Source organism: Anolis sagrei, chromosome 6 (genome assembly GCF_037176765.1).
Source record: "Anolis sagrei isolate rAnoSag1 chromosome 6, rAnoSag1.mat, whole genome shotgun sequence".
In the NCBI taxonomy this organism is placed as follows: Eukaryota; Metazoa; Chordata; class Lepidosauria; order Squamata; family Dactyloidae; genus Anolis; species Anolis sagrei.
This window is the reverse complement of record NC_090026.1, coordinates 48,731,424-48,751,404: the sequence shown is the minus strand read 5'-3', so window position 1 is coordinate 48,751,404 and position 19,981 is coordinate 48,731,424. Positions and strand designations below refer to the sequence as shown.

At 42.9% G+C, this 19,981-nt stretch overlaps 1 protein-coding gene across 1 annotated transcript in view; it reads right to left on the bottom strand.

Moving 5' to 3' along the window:
• LOC132778354 (leucine-rich repeat-containing protein 37A-like) overlaps positions 1–19,981 on the bottom strand; it is a 59,782-nt gene that overhangs the window by 26,762 nt on the left and 13,039 nt on the right. The window contains exons 4-9 of the mRNA XM_060781230.2: positions 16,777–16,848; positions 14,036–14,116; positions 12,768–12,839; positions 9,306–9,380; positions 5,039–5,157; positions 1,536–3,007 (exon numbers count right to left, since the gene is read on the bottom strand). Coding sequence (XP_060637213.2) covers positions 1,536–3,007; positions 5,039–5,157; positions 9,306–9,380; positions 12,768–12,839; positions 14,036–14,116; positions 16,777–16,848 — 1,891 coding nt within the window. The remainder of the gene's footprint in view (positions 1–1,535; positions 3,008–5,038; positions 5,158–9,305; positions 9,381–12,767; positions 12,840–14,035; positions 14,117–16,776; positions 16,849–19,981) is intronic.

Here is a 19,981-nt window from a genome sequence, read left to right as displayed (position 1 = left end):
TGCATCCCTCAAACAGAAAAGGACCAAGACAAGAAAATAAATAAAATGCATACAGTGGCTTGTTGTAGGTTTTTTCGGGCTATATGGCCATGGTCTAGAGGCATTCTCTCCTGATGTTTCACCTGCATCTATGGCAAGCATCCTCAGAGGTAGTGAGGTCTGTTGGAACTAGGAAAAAGGGTTTATATATCTGTGGAATGACCAGGGTGAGACAAAGGACTCTTGTCCGCTGGAGCTAGGTGTGAATGTTTCAACTGACCACCTTGATTAGCATATAATGGCCTGACAGTGCCTAGAGCAAACCTATTGTAGAGAGGTGATTAGATGTCCTTGTTTGTTTCCTCTCTGTTGTGCTGTTCTAATTTTAGAGGTTTTTTTTAATACTGGTAGCCAAATTTTGTTCATTTTCATGATTTCCTCCTTTCTGTTGAAATTGTCCACATGCTTGTGGATTTCAATGGCTTCTCTGTGTAGTCTGACATGGTTGTTGTTGGAGTGGTCCAGCATTTCTGTGTTCTCAAATAATATGCTGTGTCCAGGTTGGTTCATCAGGTGCTCTGCTATGGCTGACTTCTCTGGTTGAAGTAGTCTGCAGTGCCTTTCATGTTCCTTGATTCGTGTTTGGGCAATGCTGTGTTTGGTGGTCCCTATGTAGACTTGTCCACAGCTGCATGGTATCCGGTAGGAAACCATGAAAATGAACAAAATCTGGCTACCAGTATTAAAAACCACACTTCGGGGCACCACAAATCAAGAGAGATATTGACAAGCTGGAATGTGTCCAGAGGAGGGCGACTAAAATGATCAAGGGTCTGGAGAATAAGCCCTATGAGGAGCGGCTTAAGGAGCTGGGCATGTTTAGCCTGACAAAGAGAAGGCTGAGAGGAGATATGATAGCCATGTATAAATATGTGAGAGGAAGCCACAGGGAGGAGGGAGTAAGCTTGTTTTCTGCTTCCTTGGAGACTAGCACACCTTGGAGACTAGGACGTCTTCCTTGGAGACTAGGATTATATGCTAATCAAGGTGGTTAGTTGAAACATTCACACCTAGCTCCAGCAGTCAAGAGTCTTTTGTCTCACCCAGGTCATTCCACAGATATATAAACCCTTTTTCCTAGTTCCAACAGACCTCACTACCTCTGAGGATGCTTGCCATAGATGCAGGCGAAACGTCAGGAGAGAATGCCTCTATACCATGGCCATATAGCCCGAAAAAACCTACAGCAACCCAGTGATTCTGCCCAAAAAATGCATACACTTTTAAAGGATGTGCTCTTGCCCTGCAGTTTCATTCTTACATTCATTGAGACCCCTGGCTGAACAGTAGGATCAGAGAATCCTGGTTTTGGTTCTTGGTTGCAGCCTACACATTCAACCCAGCTTCTACTTTATAGATATCCAGTGAATTCTTGTCTTTCAGTGACATGAGCTCAACAAACTTCAGGGCAACAAACAGGTAAAGTGGATATTGGTCAAGTTTCTGATAGTCATACTAGTAGGCTTGACCAAGTTTGAACCCCCATCCCCACTTACCTCTTCAGATGGTTTCTCTATTTTTCTTGAGCTAGACTTGGTCTTGTTGGCTGCATTTTTGACAGGCCAAAAGTATGACTCCCACAGAGGGGAAGTCTCCTTGATGTTTTCTCTATCACTGAACAGTTTCATAAGGAGCCCTGTCCTGGAGATGAGTTTGGCACAAGCCATCTGGATGGCGGGCTCTGTGCAGTCCATTTTCAGGATGCGAATCACATGGGAGATGAGTTTCCTCACCGGCACATTTGGGATGAGGGTTGCTAAACGCTTGTTCAGCTCAACTTCAAAGAGGTCACCTTTACGCAGAAAGTCATCCTGAGGCTTCATTTGGTTAAGTTGGGAGGAAACAGTGGTTTTTGGCTCATGATGTTCCCAGTGTGTCTCATGGGACAATGTAATGTCAGGCGAGATCTGATTCAAGTCATCCTCTGGGATTTTGCCTTTCTCCCCTCCGTGCATGAGTTGGTTGAGCAGATCTTCCTTACTGTAGCCCTGGGTCTCAGCGCCACTCCCTCCAATATTACCCCCAACATTTTCTCCAGCTCTTCCCCCAGCATTCTCCATGTTGCCTCCAACAGGTTCATTCTGAGAGGGGAGGGATAAAGAGGGAAGGGCAGGCTGACTCTCTGGTTGGGAATATTGACGAGGTGCCTCTTCCTCCTGTTTGCTGACAGGAGTGGGAGTTGTAGTTGGCCCGCGCTTTCTTGATTTATTGCCGTGTTTCAAAATAATAAAAACTTTGCCTGTCAATTCGTCGTCGTCGTCATCATCCATCAGGATGGAGGCCGTTAAGGTGGGAGAAGCCAGGGTTGAAAAGCCTGAAATGGAGCGCTTCCAAGGGGACAGGCGTGGTGCTATGTGACGGGGCCTGAGAGGCTTAAAGGCTTTTGATAGCTTTCTCATGTGCTGAGGCCTTGGTGTGGAATCTTGGATGCCTGGCAGCTCTGCATATTGCATCACGGCCTTTGACAACGCCTGCTTATTTTTGCCCATTGTGAGAAGTGGTTGTTTTCTGTGTGGAGACGAACTGTCTCTTTTGACTTTCCTTATATGTCTCTTTTTCTGCAGAGCAGGAGCAACACGCTCTTCTGCAGCCGGTGTAGTGCCACTTGAGGCTTCTGCCCATTCATTTTTCCCTTGGTATTCATCAATTTTCCCTCTGAGTTCTGCCTGCAGCAGCTTGGCCAGCATGTATAGTTGTTTCAGTTCACTTTTGTCAGTCCATTTTATGTCCAGAGATTCATTGTTCTTCACGTCTGCTAAATGCTCTACAGTTGTGAAAAGGTGGGGAGTCAGTTTCTGGAAATGGATGCCAAAATGTGTGAGGCTCTGGTTCACTGGCATTGCCAAAGATGTGTTTTCTTGCAGAGGTCTCTCTGGCTGAATACTCAGGACGTTACTGGAATTCTGTTTCCTGGTTTCCAAAATCTTCATAACTTGCTCTTGCATCTTATGCAAACCCGCATTTTTCTCTGCTCAGAAACAAGAAGGGAGTACATTATAAAAATTGAATTACCTGCTGCTTATTGACAGAATATTTTGGGGATGATTACCTTTGGAAAAAAGATGACTCAGGATACATGATAGAGGTGTATTAAAATGATAGGGGTCAAACAGAGCATAGGGTTACAGCCTGTGCGCGACGGGGTTATACTCCCCCTGAAGGCGCAAGTTCACAGTCTGGGAGTGATCCTGGACTCATCGCTGAGCCTGGAACCCCAGGTCTCGGCGGTGGTCAGGGGAGATCTTGGGGTATAGGGCAATGTAGAACCAGCCTTGATCTCAGCATCATCTCTCTCACAAGTTTAATGAGAGAGTTTAAATCAGGGGTCCTCAAACTAAGGCCCGAGGGCCAGATACGGCCCTCCAAGGTAACTTACCTGGCCTTTGCTTAGGGTCAGTTCAGTGTCACTTTGAAATTGCTTATATTTTCTTCATACTAGCCACTCCTCAATGGTCAAATACAAGGTCACACAGCCAAGTCTTGAGTTTCCTTCTAAAGGACAGGAGGTGGCCAGACTGATGTCTTTAGGGAGGGAGTTCCACAGACGGGGAGCCACTGTTGAGAAGGCCCTGTCTCTCATCTCCACCAATCGCTTTTGCGATGGCGGTGGGAATCGAGAGCAGGCCCTCTCCAGATGATCTTAAACTTCGTGATGATTCGTAGTAGGAGATACGTTCTGATATGTAGTCTGGGCCAGAAGCTTTTAGAGCAGGGGTCCTCAAACTAAGGCCCGAGGGCCAGATACGGTCCTCCAAGGTCATTTACCTGGCCCTCGCTTAGGGTCTACTAGCCCACTCATGCCCTGAGATCATCAGGAGAGGCCCTTCTCTCAGTTCCACCACCATCACAAGTGCACTTGGTGGGAATGAGAGAGAGGGCCTTCTCGGTGGTGGCCCTGTGGCTCTGGAACACCATTCCTATAAATGAGCAATCTACCCCCTCTTTGCTGGCTTTTCTCAAATTAAGACCTTTTTGTGGAGCCAGGCCTTCCTAGATGAATCATAATAGGTAACTGCCAATTAGCAGCCACTGATATCTACCTCTTAATGAAAATGGAGTCTTTTTAGGATCTTGGAATATAACTTGTTTTATGAATAACCTCAGTGGCCTGAGGTTAGGGAATTTTTAATAGTTTATGTTGTAAGTTATTGATTTATTGTTGACTAGCCACCCCCTGCCATGCGTTGCTGTGGCCCAGTCTGTGTATATATGTGGTTTTGCGCATGTGTTGTAATGTATTTTTTTGGTTTTTGTCTTTTTAAGTCTCTTCTGTTGTGTTTTCCAGTGTTTTTATGAGTGATGGCCACTCGTTGGCCTGAGAGGTGTATTGTGTCCAAATTTGGTGTCAATTCGTCCAGTGGCTTTTAAGTTATGTTAATCCCACAAACGAACATTACATTTTTATTTATATAGATGATTTAGGTAATTAGATAATTGGGTATTTGTGTTAATTGTTTTATTATGTCTTGTTGAATGTGTATATTATATACATTTGTTTTTACTCCACTGTACACTGGTTTGAGTCCCACATATGGGAGAAAAGCGGGATAAAAATGAATAATAATAATAATAATAATAATAGTTTTAATATTATTACTGGAAGGCATTTTAGTTATCCACACTTGAGGTGCTATTTCTTGTGTTATCTCATTGGGGATTGCTTTTCATTCTTCAAATGGAGGTGGAAGGAAGGCAGGCAACCCCCCTTCCCAACCCCAAAAAACTCAAACAAAAGCTCTATTCAAAGTAGGGGGGGGGATGCAAATACATGAACAAGCATGGAACTATGCTGAGCATTGGGCAGCATTGCTCCTGAGAGTATAACAAGCTTATGAATTATTTCTAGCATTACATACAAATACCAACATGGCGAATGAGGATGGTCTATGTGGCACATCACTATTGCTGCCTTTAATGTTACCTGCCCCCTCAAATAGGGTTAAAGAAATAAATGGAAAAACAAAGGAATGTGAGCTTCCAAAAACATCAGCCAGCCTACCACACTGAGTGCTGTTTGAGTCACATGATTCAGTGCAATTCAATTGGATGCTTTCACACAGAACTTCAATGTCGTCCTGAATACGGCAAAGGCAACAAACCATCTTCTTGGGCAAGACACTGCAGATGAAAAGAAGACAAATATTTCACAACAACTTCTTGTTGAATGTATTGTCGAAGGCTTTCATGGCTGGAATCACTAGGTTCTTGTGGGTTTTTTCGGGCTATAGGGCCATGTTCTAGAGGCATTTCTCCTGACGTTTCGCCTGCATCTATGGCAAGCATCCTCAGAGGTTGTGAGGTCTGTTGGAAATAGGACAATGGGTTTATATATCTGTGGAATGGCTGCCATTCCCACCCCAGCCATTCCACAGATATATAAACCCATTTTTCCTACTTCCAACAGACCTCACTACCTCTGAGGAAGCTTGCCAGATGCAGGTGAAACGTCAGGAGAAATGCCTCTAGAACATGGCCCTATAGCCCGAAAAAACCCACAAGAACCTAACTTCTTGTTGGCCAAATAGTCCCTTCAACCAAGTATCTAGTAAACCCATAGGGATAAGATCCTTTGAATCTGGAAGGACAGATTCATGGGGCAATCAAAGTCAATCCAAGGCTGCTTCCTCCCATTTGGCTGCATATCAATTTGTCCTCCACCTGCATTCCAACTTTCCCTGTATATCATATCTCTTTACATCTCTACTCATGCCTCTTACTATTTCATCCTGTGGTGAGTGACATAAGAGGGAAACTCCTCCATGAGTACTGTCAATTTCAATTTAAAAAGAGGAGGCTCTAAATATGTATTCTTTCATACTACATTGTTACAGCACATTGTTTACATGTGTCTTATGCTATCATGCTGGAAGAATGTCAATGCTGGAAGAAGCAAAGACCACCAGCATTGAAGTGATGGTCCTCCGCCACCAACTCCACTGGACCGGCCACGTTGTCCGGGTGCCCGACCACCATCTCCCAAAGCAGTTGCTCTACTCCGAACTCAAGAACGGAAAACGGAATGTTGGAGGACAGGAAAAGAGATTTAAAGATGGGCTCAAAGCCAACCTTAAAAACTCTGGCATAGACACTGAGAACTGGGAAGCCCTGGCCCTTGAGCGCTCCAGCTGGAGGTCAGCTGTGACCAGCAGTGCTGCAGAATTTGAGGAGGCACGAATGGAGGGTGAAAGGGAGAAGCGTGCCAAGAGGAGGGTGTGTCAAGCCAACCCCGACCGAGACCGCCTTCCACCTGGAAACCAATGCCCACACTGCGGAAGAAGATGCAGAGCAAGAATAGGGCTCCACAGCCACATACGGACCCACAAGAATATTGGAAGACAATCATCCTTGGAAAATGAGGGATCACCTAATATATAATATATATGCTATCATGACCTGAAAAGAAATAGTGCAGAGTGAAATACAAGGAAAATCCATTTTCTTTGTCTCCTGAATGGAACCAGAGGAGAAATATGCTCATTTTATTGGCTGGAATCCACAGAGCAAGATTCCTGGCTGGTTGTGCATTTACACTACAGAATTAATGCACTTTGACATCACTTTAACCACCACTGCCCAAAGCTATTGTGTCTTGGGAGTTGCAGTTTTATACTTTATCCTTCTCCGTCAAAATGGCCTCTTGCCTCACGAAACTACAACTCCCGGGATTCCACAGGATTGAACTATGGCAGAGAAAGTGCTGGCAAACTGCATTAATTCTACAAGGTAAATGCTCCCTTAAGGCCCTTCCAGACAGGCAGGGGCAGCTCAACTCATTACGCAAAGTAAGCATTTGCAGTATATTTGATTTTGCCCAGGGGCGCTCTTGGGGAAAAATAGACCTTGACATATGTGAGTTGTAGTTACTGGGATGTATAGTTCACCTACAATCAAAGAACATTCTGAACTCCACCAATGATGGAATTGAACCAAATATGGCACACAGAACTCCCACGACAAACAGAAAATATATATCAGTGATTGGTTTTGGGGGCGGGGGGCACCAAAATACTGTTTGCTTACCGTTGAAAATTACCTAGGGCCGCCTCTGCAGACAGACCCTATATTCCAGGATCAGATGCTGGGTTTTCTGTTTATCCCAGATTATCTGGCAGTGCAGACATATAATCCAGTTTACAGCAGAAAACATCTGTTTCCTATGGCAAGTCCTGAATCAACAGTGAGGCCAGAAACAACTCCCAAGTGACTGTCTAAAATCACCAGTGTCCTTAAACCCATTGGAGCATGAAGACCTGTGCTTTTTCTATATATAGTAGAACCTCAACGTAAGAGCATCCTAACTGAAGAGCTTTTTGAATTAAAATCTATCACTCAGCTTGGATTTTACTTTGACATATGAGCAGTGTTTTGAGTTAAGAGCTAGCACCAGAGGGAACGCTATTGTGAGAGTACAGGGCTTCAGGGCTTCAAGGGAGCAGCCTCCACTTTGGAAGACTGCTGTTCGCTTTGCTCTTCTCCACTTTGAGGAACTTTGGGTTAGTTTATTTTGCGTGGTTTTTATTCCTGTTATGTTTGGCTTTATGAAGAAAAAGAGGGGGTCAGAGAGGCTAGAATGGGTCCAGTATGAAGAAAATGATGCTTCAACCTCTTCACTTGGTGCTTCTGCCTTACATGTTGGAAACCACCCTGAGTCCCTGTGGGGAGATAGGACGGTATACAAATAAAATTAATTATTATTATTTAACTTGTTGTCCTCGTGAACAACAAGTTAAACATGAGCCAACAATGTGATGTGGCGGCAAAAAAAGCCAATGGGATTTTGGCCTGCATCAATAGGAGCATAGTGTCTAGATCTAGGGAAGTAATGCTATCCCTCTATTCCGCTTTGGTTAGACCACACCTGGAATATTGTGTCCAATTCTGGGCACCACAATTCAAGAGAGATATTGACAAGCTGGAATGTGTCCAGAGGAGAGCGACTAAAATGATCAAGGGTCTGGAGAACAAGCCCTATGAGGAGCGGCTTAAGGAGCTGGGCATGTTTAGCCTGAAGAAGAGAAGGCTGAGAGGGGATATGATAGTCATGTATAAATATGTGAGAGAAAGCCACAGGGAGGAAGGAGCAAGCTTGTTTTCTGCTTCCCTGGAGACTAGGACGTGGAACAATGGCTTCAAACTACAAGAGAGGAGATTCCATCTGAACATGAGGAAGAACTTCCTGACTGTGAGAGCCGTTCAGCAGTGGAACTCTCTGCCCCGGAGTGTGGTGGAGGCTCCTTCTTTGGAAGCTTTTAAACACAGACTGAATGGCCATCTGTCAGGGGTGATTTGAATGCAATATTCCTGCTTCTTGGCCGGGGCTTGGACTGGATAGCCCATGAGATGTCTTTCAACTCTTTGATTCTATGATTATTATTAATTATTAATTATTATTATTAATTATTATTATTATTATTATTATTATTATTGCCTTGAAGTCACCTGTCAGCTTATGGTGACCCCATGAATTGCATCAGATTTTCTTTGGCAAGGAATATTCAGAGATGGTTTTGCAGTTCCTTTTTCTGAAACATAGCCCATGGCACCTGGTATTTATTGACAGTTTTCCATTCAAGTACTAACCAAGATCAACTTTGATTAACTTCCATGATCAGAGAGGATCTGGTGACTCAATGATATCTCGGTGGAGTGCAGAAGTATTCCTTTAATTGTCTTGGCTCTGTACTGTGGAATGTTGTGATTTGTAATTTCTGGAGATATTGGGAATATTGGGAATTTTCTGTCAGAGCATAATTAGTGCTTCCTTAAACTGCCAAGATTCCATAGGACTGAGTCACAGTTTATTAAAGTGGTATCAAAATGTCATAATCGTCTACTGTAGAGGACAGGTCCATAGCCAGCATTTCGATTGGGGGGGGGGGGGGGCTAAGTTTGTTTCAGGGGGGCTGAGTCTGAGTGAAAGAGGGTCTACCCTAGCAAACCTTTTGTATCGTTACCCCAATACCCCCATGCATATGGGATATATTGAGTATGGTGATCAGATCATGATATGAATAAACATAACAGTTTAAATAATGCACCAGTAAGGCCTTTTTGCAAACCATCATGAGAATTTCGGGGGGGGGGGGGGGGCTGAAGCCCCTCAAGGCCCCCCCCCCCCCCCCCCCGGCTACATGCCTGGTAGAAGAGATCTCAGATGAACATGTATAAGGAGAGAAGATTGCTCTCTCATCTGAGCCTGACTGTTTTCAAGTTGTTTCTATCTTTATCTCTGTTTTGCAAAAAGGAAAAGGTCAAAGGATACTTACAGAGTTTTCAATTGAAGGGTGATTTTGAGCAGTTCCACCAATGTGTTTGGGGAAATCCCTGTTGCTCCGAGGTCTCTAAAATGACAAAAAGAGTTTTTGCTTTGCTGATCCCAGATACTAAGTATAAGGGCTTTCCACACAACCATATCACTCAGAATAAAAAGACAGATAACCCACAATGTCTGCTCTGAACCTGGTTATCTGAGTCCACACTGCCATATAATCCAGTTCAATGTGGATTTTATATAGCTGTGTGGAAGAGGCCTAATCTAACTGCCAGGATTGTTCTGAGAACCCACTTGAATAACTCTCATGGACAATAATAATAAGGAACTCAAAAGTAGTACACACACCTTCCACATTCACAGAGTGGTGATAGTATGATAGCTGGGTCTGGAAGCTCCGAGCGCTACGCACATTCCGCAATGGCGGTTGTGAATAAGGGAGAGCGGCACACTGAGGACGGGAATATACTTCGTAGTTGCATTTGGTGTAAGGAAAGAAAGGAGGGGAGGGTTGGGATAAGGTTTAGGGTAAGCTTTAGGGTTAGGGTTAGGATTAGGATTAGAGATAGGGTTAGGGTAAGGGTTAGGGTTTTACCATTAAAGAACTCTTACATTCCGTCATGTGTTCCGTTCTGAATTGCGCAAACAGCATTCCCGAAGGAGCGAAATGGCAACAGTGTAACGCTCAGAGCTTCCGGACCCACCTATCATAGTATTACCCACAGAGCTTAGAGTAGGGGTTCTCAAACTAAGGCCCGGGGGCCGGATGCGGCCCTCCAAAGTCATTTACTTGGCCCTTGCTCAGGGTCACCCTAAGTCTGAAACGACCTGAAAGCACACAACAATAACAACAATCCTATCTCATCAGCCAAAAGTAGGCCCACACTCCCCATTGAAATACTAATAAGTTTATATTTGTTAAAATTATTCTTCATTTTAATTATTGTATTGTTTTTAAGTGTCTTTTGCAGTGTGCAGTGTGCATAGGAATTCATTCATTTTTCAAATTATAATCCGGCCCTCCAACAGTTTGAGGGACTGTGACCTGGCCCTCTATTTAAAAAGTTTGAGGACCCCTGGCTTAGAGGGAAAGAACCACTATGAAAGCAAAAAGCTGTTAATATTTTTTTACTGAGAGAAAACTCCTTTAGGAATCTTTCAAGGAATCTCTAGGTCCTCCAACATGACTCTGTGGTTATTTTCCACTGGAAGCTGACCACAGAATCACTTAGAGAATCCTAGAGAGGTGGGAAGTGACATTGAGGTCTCACTGGAGGGCCTAGAGATTCCTAGAGAGAACATTTAAAATCAAATCTTGGGATAATCATAGCTGAAAAAAGTCCCCACTAAAAGTAAAGGTGAATTAATTTCAATGACTCCATCCTATAAAATCCTGAGACATATAGTTTGGTGAGAGACCAGCAGTCTTTGATAGAGAAGGCTAAAGACATTCTAAAACTACAACTCCCAGGATTTCAGAGAATTGAGCCACATCAGTTGTGAAATTGCCTCATTTCTACATTGTAGATGCACCCTGCCAACCGAGATCCAGACTGAGACAAAGGTGGGATTTCAAAAAAAGCAACAATAAACATAAACAACATAAACATAAACAAATTAAGACAATAAACATAAACCCTGTGAACCGAGATCCAGACTGAGACAAAGGTGGGATTTCAAAAAAAGCAACAATAAACATAAACAAATTAAGACTAACATGTTTGTTCTTAGGTTCTTGTGGGTTTTTTCGGGCTATAGAGCCATGTTCTAGAGGCATTTCTCCTGACGTTTCGCCTGCATCTATGGCAAGCATCCTCAGAGGTTGTGAGGTCCTCACAACCTCTGAGGATGCTTGCCATAGACGCAGGCGAAACGTCAGGAGAAATGCCTCTAGAACATGGCTCTATAGCCCGAAAAAACCCACAAGAACCTAGTGATTCCAGCCATGAAAGCCTTCGACAATGTTTGTTCTTTATGCTAACTTTTCCAAGAGCTCTAATAAAATGTATTTCTTAGAAACGCAGAAGCCTTCTGTGAACTTGCCTCTAAGGAAACAACAACCTAGATAAATGCTGGGGTTCAAAGCTTGGAAATGCACATCAATCAACATAACTTAGTGCTACAATACCTTGTGCTTTCTAGCCTAAGTTCCTAGTATCAAAACCTGCAAATGTAGACTTTGTATTCTGCACACATGCCATTGTTAGCAATGTTACTTTTGGTTAGTTTGTTCCATTTATTACTTATATAACCTCTCTGTATCTGTATCATAACTGGTTCTCCTTCCTCATTATTTAAAGCAGGGGTCTTCAAACTTTTTAAACAGAGGGCCATGTCACAGTTGCGCAAACTGTTGGAGGGTCCGATTATAATTTGAAAAAAACACGAATGAATTCCTATGCACACTGAACATATCTTATTTGTAGTGCCAAAAAAACCCCTCTTAAAAACAATACAATAATGAAAATGAAGAATAATTTTAACAAATATAAACTTATTAGTATTTCAATGGGAAGTGTGAGCCTGCTTTTGGCTGATGACATAGGATTGTTGTTGTGTGCTTTCAAATAGTTTCAGACTTAGGTTGACCCTAAGCGAGGGCTGGGTAAATGACCTTGGAGGGCTGTATCCAGCCCTCGGGCCTTAATTTGAGGACCCCTGCTCTAAAAGGTTCTGGCCCATACTACATTTCCAAATGTATCTCCTACTACGAATCATCACGAAGTTTAACATCATCTCGAGAGGGCCTGCTCTCGATCCCACCGCAGTCGCAAAAACGATTGGTGGAGACGAAAGACAGGGCCTTCTCAACAGTGGCTCCCCATCTGTGGAACTTCCTCCCCAAAGACATCTGATTGGCCATCTCCTTCCTGTCCTTTAGAAGGAAACTCAAGACTTGGCTGTGGGACCTTGCATTTGACCATTGAACAGTGCCTTGTATGAAGAAAACATAAGCAATTTCAAAGTGACAATGAACTGACCCTAAGCGAAGGCTGGGTAAATGACCTTGGAGGGCTGTATCCGGCCCTCGGGCCTTAGTTTGAGGATCCCTGATTTAAACTCTCTCATTAAACTTGTGAGAGAGATGATGCTGAGATCAAGTCTGGTTCTACATTGCCCTATACCCCAAGATCTGATCCTGCATTATCTGGCAGTGTAGACTCATATAATCCAGTTCAAAGCAGATAATCTGGGATCAGATAATAGGATACAGGGCAGTGTAGATCCAGCCAAAGAGACTGGCTCAAGATTTATAACTGAGAGAGGATTAGTTGAAGATGCATCTCTCCCTGACCATATCCCATACAATGTCACATTGCTTTACCATATTTTATATGCAACAAACTATAAACCACAAAGGATGACCCCCCCCCCCCAAAGTTATAGGTAAACTTGAAAAATAACAGCAAAAGGAAGTCCGCACGAAAAGTAAAAGCAAATGAATTACGGTGCTTACAGGAACTTCAGTGAGGGCAACTTGTAAAAATAGGCATCATCAATGGATGTCAATTGGTTGTGGTTGAGAACCCTGCAGGACAAAGGCACAAGGAGTGAAAGGAGACCATTACTAGTTTGAAGAATGGTGAAGATAAAAACGAAGTGGGTCACAAATGCCCAAACTAAGCACTTGCCTGACAGCTTGCTGCCCCAAACAGAGCAAACATGACATAGTATTCTTAGATCTGGTTGGTAACTTTTTGATCTCAAAATCATATGGCAGTGCATAAGGGAACAAGGCCAACATCTAGTGGATTGATGGAGATGGTGGCTACTGGCAATAGAGACCTCTATAGGTTTGCCACCTTAATTCAGAACTTTATAAACTTTGTTCAATCATGGCCCCAATTTTTCCGTAATCTCAATATTGAGCTAACAAAAACTTAATTGGGGGTCACTTGGGGTCAATCCCCATAATTTAAGAAGTAGTGGGGTCAGGACCCATGGTTTAACTCACCATGGTTAACTCGGTTTTCTAAGTTTTCTAAAATCTACAGAGAGACTCGCTGGAACACCTCAGCAAGCGAGAGTCCAAAAGTGGCAGGCTCAAACCCAGAACCTCAATCAATGGCTGATACCAAATGAGAGACTCCCCGCTGGGCACACAGAAAACTGGGCGACTTGGAAGGCGCTGAACAGACTGGCACCACGAGATGCAGAGCCAACCTTAAGAAATGGGGCTACAAAGTGGAATCCATGACATGCGAGTGCGGAGAAGAGCAAACTACAGACTACCTGCTGCAATGCAACCTGAGCCTTGCCACATGCACAATGGAGGACCTCCTTATAGTAACACTAGAGGCACTCCAAGTGGCCAGTTACTGGTCAAAGGACATTGAATCAACTACCAAGCTTGCAAACTTTGTGTTTTGTTTGTTTGTTAAAAAATGCAACGCAACTGTTTGGTCTGCTCCTGACATGATCAATAAATAACTCACCTACCTCTTCCCCACATTTTCTCTCTCATATCACAGGGAAATAATAAACTATGGTCATATTTTGGTGTTCCAACACTCAGTTTGTAAGCAAGTATAACACAAATTATTGATCACAAAATAACAGCCCGGCTTCAATACTTTTGTCTCTGCAGAGTTTTCACTGCTCAGTGAATTAGAATCTGCCCTTTTAATAAAACTTTTTTTTTTAAAAAAAGAAAAATATTCAGAGCTCTAACATGTTATTTTTGCAGATTATAAATCTAAGACTCCTAGGCTGGCTTTTACTTACAACTTGATCAAAAACTGCATTCCATGCCAGGCCTGAAATGCCCCCTGAGTGATCCGACCAATAATGTTGCCACTGAGATCTCTGGAGAGGGAAACAGAGGAAAAAAGAAACAGTATATAGTAATATTTACCTAATCAAAACCAAATTTGTACACACACCAAACCATTGGAGAAAAGGAGAAACTGGTATTCATTATCGTATCTCTGATTCATAAAGGTAAGGGTAAAGGTAGTCCCCTGACATTAAGTCCAGTCATGTCTGACTCTGGGGTGTGGTGCTCATCTCCATTTCTAAGCCGAAGAGCCAGCGTTGTTCGTAGACACCTCCAAGGTCATGTGGCCAGCATGACTGCATGGAGCTGATTCATACAGACTTGCAAAATTGAGGGTCACAAACACTTATTAAAATGTATGCTGTTTTTGGTGTTTTAAATCCAGAAAGTGTCTTCAGATTTGCTTCACCACATACAGTTCCCCCCCGCAACTTCCTTTGATGTTTCTGTGTTACAATATGTTGGTTGAATGGAATCAATATTGAAATCAATATTGAAATATGTGAATGAATGGAATATGATGTCGTATTGTGTTTTTTTCAAATTCTGTTACTAAAAAATGCATTACAAGCAGTAACAATGGATCTTCCTGGCTGAGAGTGGATTCAAACCCATGTCTCCAAAGTCATAGCCGCTCAAACCACTATCAGACACTGGTGGCAACAAAAACATATACTAACAATTCTAATAAAAGGAATTAATACTGTGCAGCAAAGCACTATCCTTCTAGAAGCTTTATTTATTTATTTGTATCTAGCTGTACCCGCCACGCATTGCTGTGGCCAACCTTCTCTCCCTCTTTCTCTCCTTCCTTCCTTCCTTCCTTCCTTCCTTCCTTCCTTCCTTCCTTCCCTTTTTTCTTTCATTCCTTCCTTCCTTCCTTCTCTTCCTCTTCCCTTCCTTCCCTTTTCTTTCCCTTCCTCTTTCTCACCTTTCTTCCTTCTCTATCTATTATTGGACTGCAACTCCCAGCAGTCCTCCTGATCGATCTACCTACCTACCTACCTACCTATCTCTATCTAATCTGTCTATTTTATCTCTCTGGAGGATTGCTGGGAGTTGCAGTCCAGGAATAGGAAATCGGAAATATGCAGGGGTTTGGATGCTCTCAAAGAAATCCAAAGAGAAGAAAGCTTGCAGTTTGGAAGTGGTGCATTTGGATCATCCTCCTCTCCTAAAGGGCCTGGTCTAGGGGATGCTGGGAGCTGTAGTCAGGAAGAGAGTGTGGATATGCTATTGTGTGTTTTGTTTGCCAGAGGGAGTTGTTTTTGCGCATGCGCTGTAGTGTCTTTTTGCTTTTTAAGTCTCTTCCACTGTATTTTTCAGTGTTGTTATAAGTGATGGTCACTTGTTGTCCTGATAGGTGTATTGTGTCCAAATTTGGTGCCAATTTGTCCAGTGGTTTTTGAGTTATGTTAATCCCACAAACAAACATTACATTTTTATTTATATAGATATTTACAGTAGCTACAACCAAAACACTCTCCATTATCTCTGTCATGAGTGGAATGAATTTACTTCCCATTTACTCAGGCTGTGCTCTGGCACCTAGAATCAGCATTCAAACTGAGCCCTGGCTCAGCTTTGACCCTTTAGAACAGCCCAAAATCCTATTATAGGAGTGGAAACTGTGGGTGTTTCTGAAGTGCGGATGTTTCTGAAGTGCAACTTCCAACATCCCTCACTATTGGCTAGGATTGCTGGGAGTTGTTGTTTGACAATTCTGAAGAGCCACAAAGTTCCCATCCTGTTATTGACTAAAGAAGTATCCAGAATAGAAACAATTCCTTCTTGTCTAGTGTTATGGGGCAAGATTTTCAAAAACATAGCCATTTTACAGTCATAGAATCATAGAATCAAAGAGTTGGAAGAGACCTCATGGGTCATCCAGTCCAACCCCCTGCCAAGAAGCAGGAATATTGCATTCAAATCACCCCTGACAGATGGCCATCCAGCCTCTGTTTAAAAACTTCCAAAGAAGGAGCCTCCACCACACTCCGGGGCAGAGAGTTCCACTGCTGAATGGCTCTCACAGTCAGGAAGTTCTTCCTCATGTTCAGATGGAATCTCCTCTCTTGTAGTTTGAAGCCATTGTTCCACGTTCTAGTCTCCAGGGAAGCAGAAAACAAGCTTGCTCCCTCCTCCCTGTGGCTTCCTCTCACATATTTATACATGGCTATCATATCCCCTCTCAGCCTTCTCTTCTTCAGGCTAAACATGTCCAGCTCCTTTAGCCGCTCCTCATAGGGCTTGTTCTCCAGACCTGTTATCATTTTAGTCGCTCTCCTCTGGACACATTCCAGCTTGTCAGTATCTCTCTTGAATTGTGGTGCCCAGAATTGGACACAATATTCCAGGTGTGGTCTAACCAAAGCAGAATAGAGGGGTAGCATGACTTCCCTAGATCTAGACACTATGCTCCTATTGATGCAGGCCAAAATCCCATAGGCTTTTTTTGCCGCCACATCACATTGTTGGCTCATGTTTAACTTGTTGTCCACGAGGACTCCAAGATCTTTTTCACACGTACTGCTCTCGAGCCAGGCATCCCGCATTCTGTATCTTTGCATCCTGAATCCTCATACTCCTAATGATATGAAGAATTTCCATGACAAGGACTTGATAGACTTAGGACTATGGGATAGAAAGCCATTATAATCTACCCACCATTTTATACCAAATGACTTACACGAACTGCAGGAATGGAACGGGTTCAAATGCATTTTTCTCAATGGTCCGAATTTTATTACATGACAGGTCCCTGTCAAAAACAGGACACAGAATTGATTAAGCTAGAGACTAGAAAGATGCACAATCCAACCCCATAATTGGCATATGTATTGCGAGCTTTCACCTTATATTTTAAACCTGGATCATCTAATGTTAAATAAAAACAGTAGTCTTTGCAGCTTGTCCATTGGTCAGTTTGCAGGACTATCCCTACTGTTAGGTAGATCAAAATGGGCACTTTAAACAGTGATGCTAGGAGGCAGCCAAACAGCTTGTTCCTCATCTGTAAGCTAGTTTTTAAACGTGTACTCTCCCATCACCAGTGTCAAAAAAAGACTGCCAATTGGCATTTGTGTATCAAATAAGAGGATCATATATGGTAGGCCTTTTGCCCTTCATATATGGTGGTTCAGCCCTCTTAGTTTGTGCTTGTGCGATTGTTTCTCCTTGCATTCTGCTTGCTCCTTGAGACATGTTTATGTTACCATTGCAATGTTCAGATATCATGATGAGCCAGAATTCTGAATTCTTGCAAATAATGGTTAATGGTTTATGAGGCAGAGTGCTGGTGACTACTGAGCAATTGCACTGCCAACAAGTGTAGATGAATGAAAAACATTAAGATCGTCCGGGGAGGCCCTGCTCTCGGTTCCGCCTGCGTCACAGGCACGGTTGGCAGGAACGAGAGACAGGGCCTTCTCGGTGGTGGCCCCTCGGCTATGGAATGCCCTACCCACTGACATCAGACAGTCCCCTTTGCTGCTGGCGTTTCGGAAGAAGCTTAAAACCTGGCTCTTTGAGCAAGCGTTTGGCTAATCAGCGCAATCGAACATAGGATGACGGTAAATTGAACATAGGAATGGCACAAGGATTATGAGACTGGATCTTGTTTGTGATCGAGGCATTATGTATGATTGTTGGGTGTTGCTACTGTGTATGATGTGTTTTAATTGTTATTGTTGTGTTAATTAACATTGTGTAAACCGCATTGAGTCGCCTAATTAGGTTGAGAAACGCGGTATAGAAATAAAGCAAATAAAATAAATAAATAAATTTTCCTTCCCATCCAGGGTGTACCACAGGTGCCACTATAAGACTCCATGGGCTCTTTCATTCTTAAAAATGCTTGTGTCAAGAGAGCCATTCCAATCTCTTTTAATTAAGACAAAAACCAAAGAAATGAATCATTTTCCTTGGCTAAACAGTAAGCTGATGTCAGTACAGCATCCAAGTCTAAATCCAGTGCTCCACCATATATTCATAGAAGATGGTCTTCAATTTGAGAGTAACTTATCAATCTGCTGCCTGTGAAATATTTTGGACTACATATGGTGATTCTCAACCTGGGGTCCCCAGATGTTTTTGGCCTACAACTCCCAGAAATTCCAGCTAGTTTACCAGTTGTCAAGATTTCTGGGAATTGAAGGCCAAAAACATCTGGGGACCCCAGGTTGAGAACCACTCACTACAACATGTGCAGTCCCTGAATATTGGCCATGCTAGCTAAGCTTTACGGGAGTAGCAATAGGAACACTGGACAGTAGCTGGTTTGCTTCACTTTGTTGTAGAATAACTCTCCCAACCAGCCATAAAACACCCTATCAAATAGGGCTGGGCAACCACGGAAAAATTTGTTTCTAAACTCGATTCATTTTTTGGGGTTTTTTGCATTTCGATATTTAAAAGAATTCCGAAATTTTTCTTTAAAAAAGTTCGATATTTACAAAATTTCGTAAAATTACGAAACAATACGAAACGAATACGAAAAGAATACGAATCGATTCGTTAATGGCGGACTAACCGCGCAATACGCTAAAAAACCGCGCAATACGCTAAAAAACCTCCAAATGGGACAGGGGGAACTTCTGAAGCTTCCCTCTCCCTCTGTTGTTGACTGTTGGTGTGATATTTATAATTTTTTTCACTGATTAAACAAACAACAGCTATAAAACTTGCCCCAGACATGCGGAAATAATAACGAAATGATTTCGAAACAATTTCGAAACGAATACAAAACGAATACGAAGCAATTACGAAACGAATTGAAAAAATCATTTCGTTTTTTAGATGCTCCTGAATGGTTCGTTATCGCTTCGTAACCAAAAAAAAATAACGAATTTTTAACGAATTACGAAATTACGAAACGAAACCGCCCAGCCCTACTATCAAATAATAGAAGAGGCTTTGCTCAGTAGCATATAGCATTGAGACAGCAGACTTAGGGTGAATTTGCACTGTAGATAACTGCATTAAACATGCAGATGACACCACTTTAACTGCCATGGCTCAATGCCATGGGTTTGGTAGTTTAATAACGTCTTCAACCTTCTCTTCAGCCTGGTAATGGGTGTTGGTGCCCCATCAAACTACAACTCTCATGATTCCATAGTATTAAGTTATGGCATTTGAAGTGGTGTCAAACTGCATTAAATCTAATGTAGATGCACCCTTAGCAGTACTTGGCCACAGTTTGCCTCGTGAGATGTTTTGTAGTACTACTGAAATAATGGTAATTGTTTTCCATTTTGCCTCTGTACGTACACAGTAGGTAAAGGTAAAGGTAGTCCCCTGACATTAAGTCCAGTCATGTCTGACTCTGGGGTGTGGTGCTCATCTCCATTTCTAAGCCGAAGAGCCAGCGTTGTCCGTAGACACCTCCAAGGTCATGTGGCCGGCATGACCTCATGGAGCGCCGTTACCTTCCCGCTGGAGCGGTACCTATTGATCTACTCACATTTGCATGTTTTCGAACTGCTAGGTTGGCAGAAGCTAGGGCTGACAGCGGAAGCTCACGCCGCTCCCCGGAATCGAACCTGTGACCTTTCGATCAACAAGCTCAGCAGCTCAGTACTTTAACCACTGCGCCACCGGGGGCTCCCAGTGCGTACACAGTACACAGTACACAGTAGTCCACAGATATTTTATGCAGACCAATATTGGTAAGCAGAGAAAGATGGAAGGGGATTCCGCTGTAACAACTATCAGTCGTTTTAACCTGCATTTTAACTATGTGTATCTTGTACTTTAATACTGTTTTATCTTTTTGTTTAAACAATGTTGTACCCCACCTTGAGCCGCAAGGAGAGCCAGGTAAAAAATGTATTATTATTATTATTATTATTATTATTATAACAAGAAAGGGATTTTCACCTAGCAGAGATGGC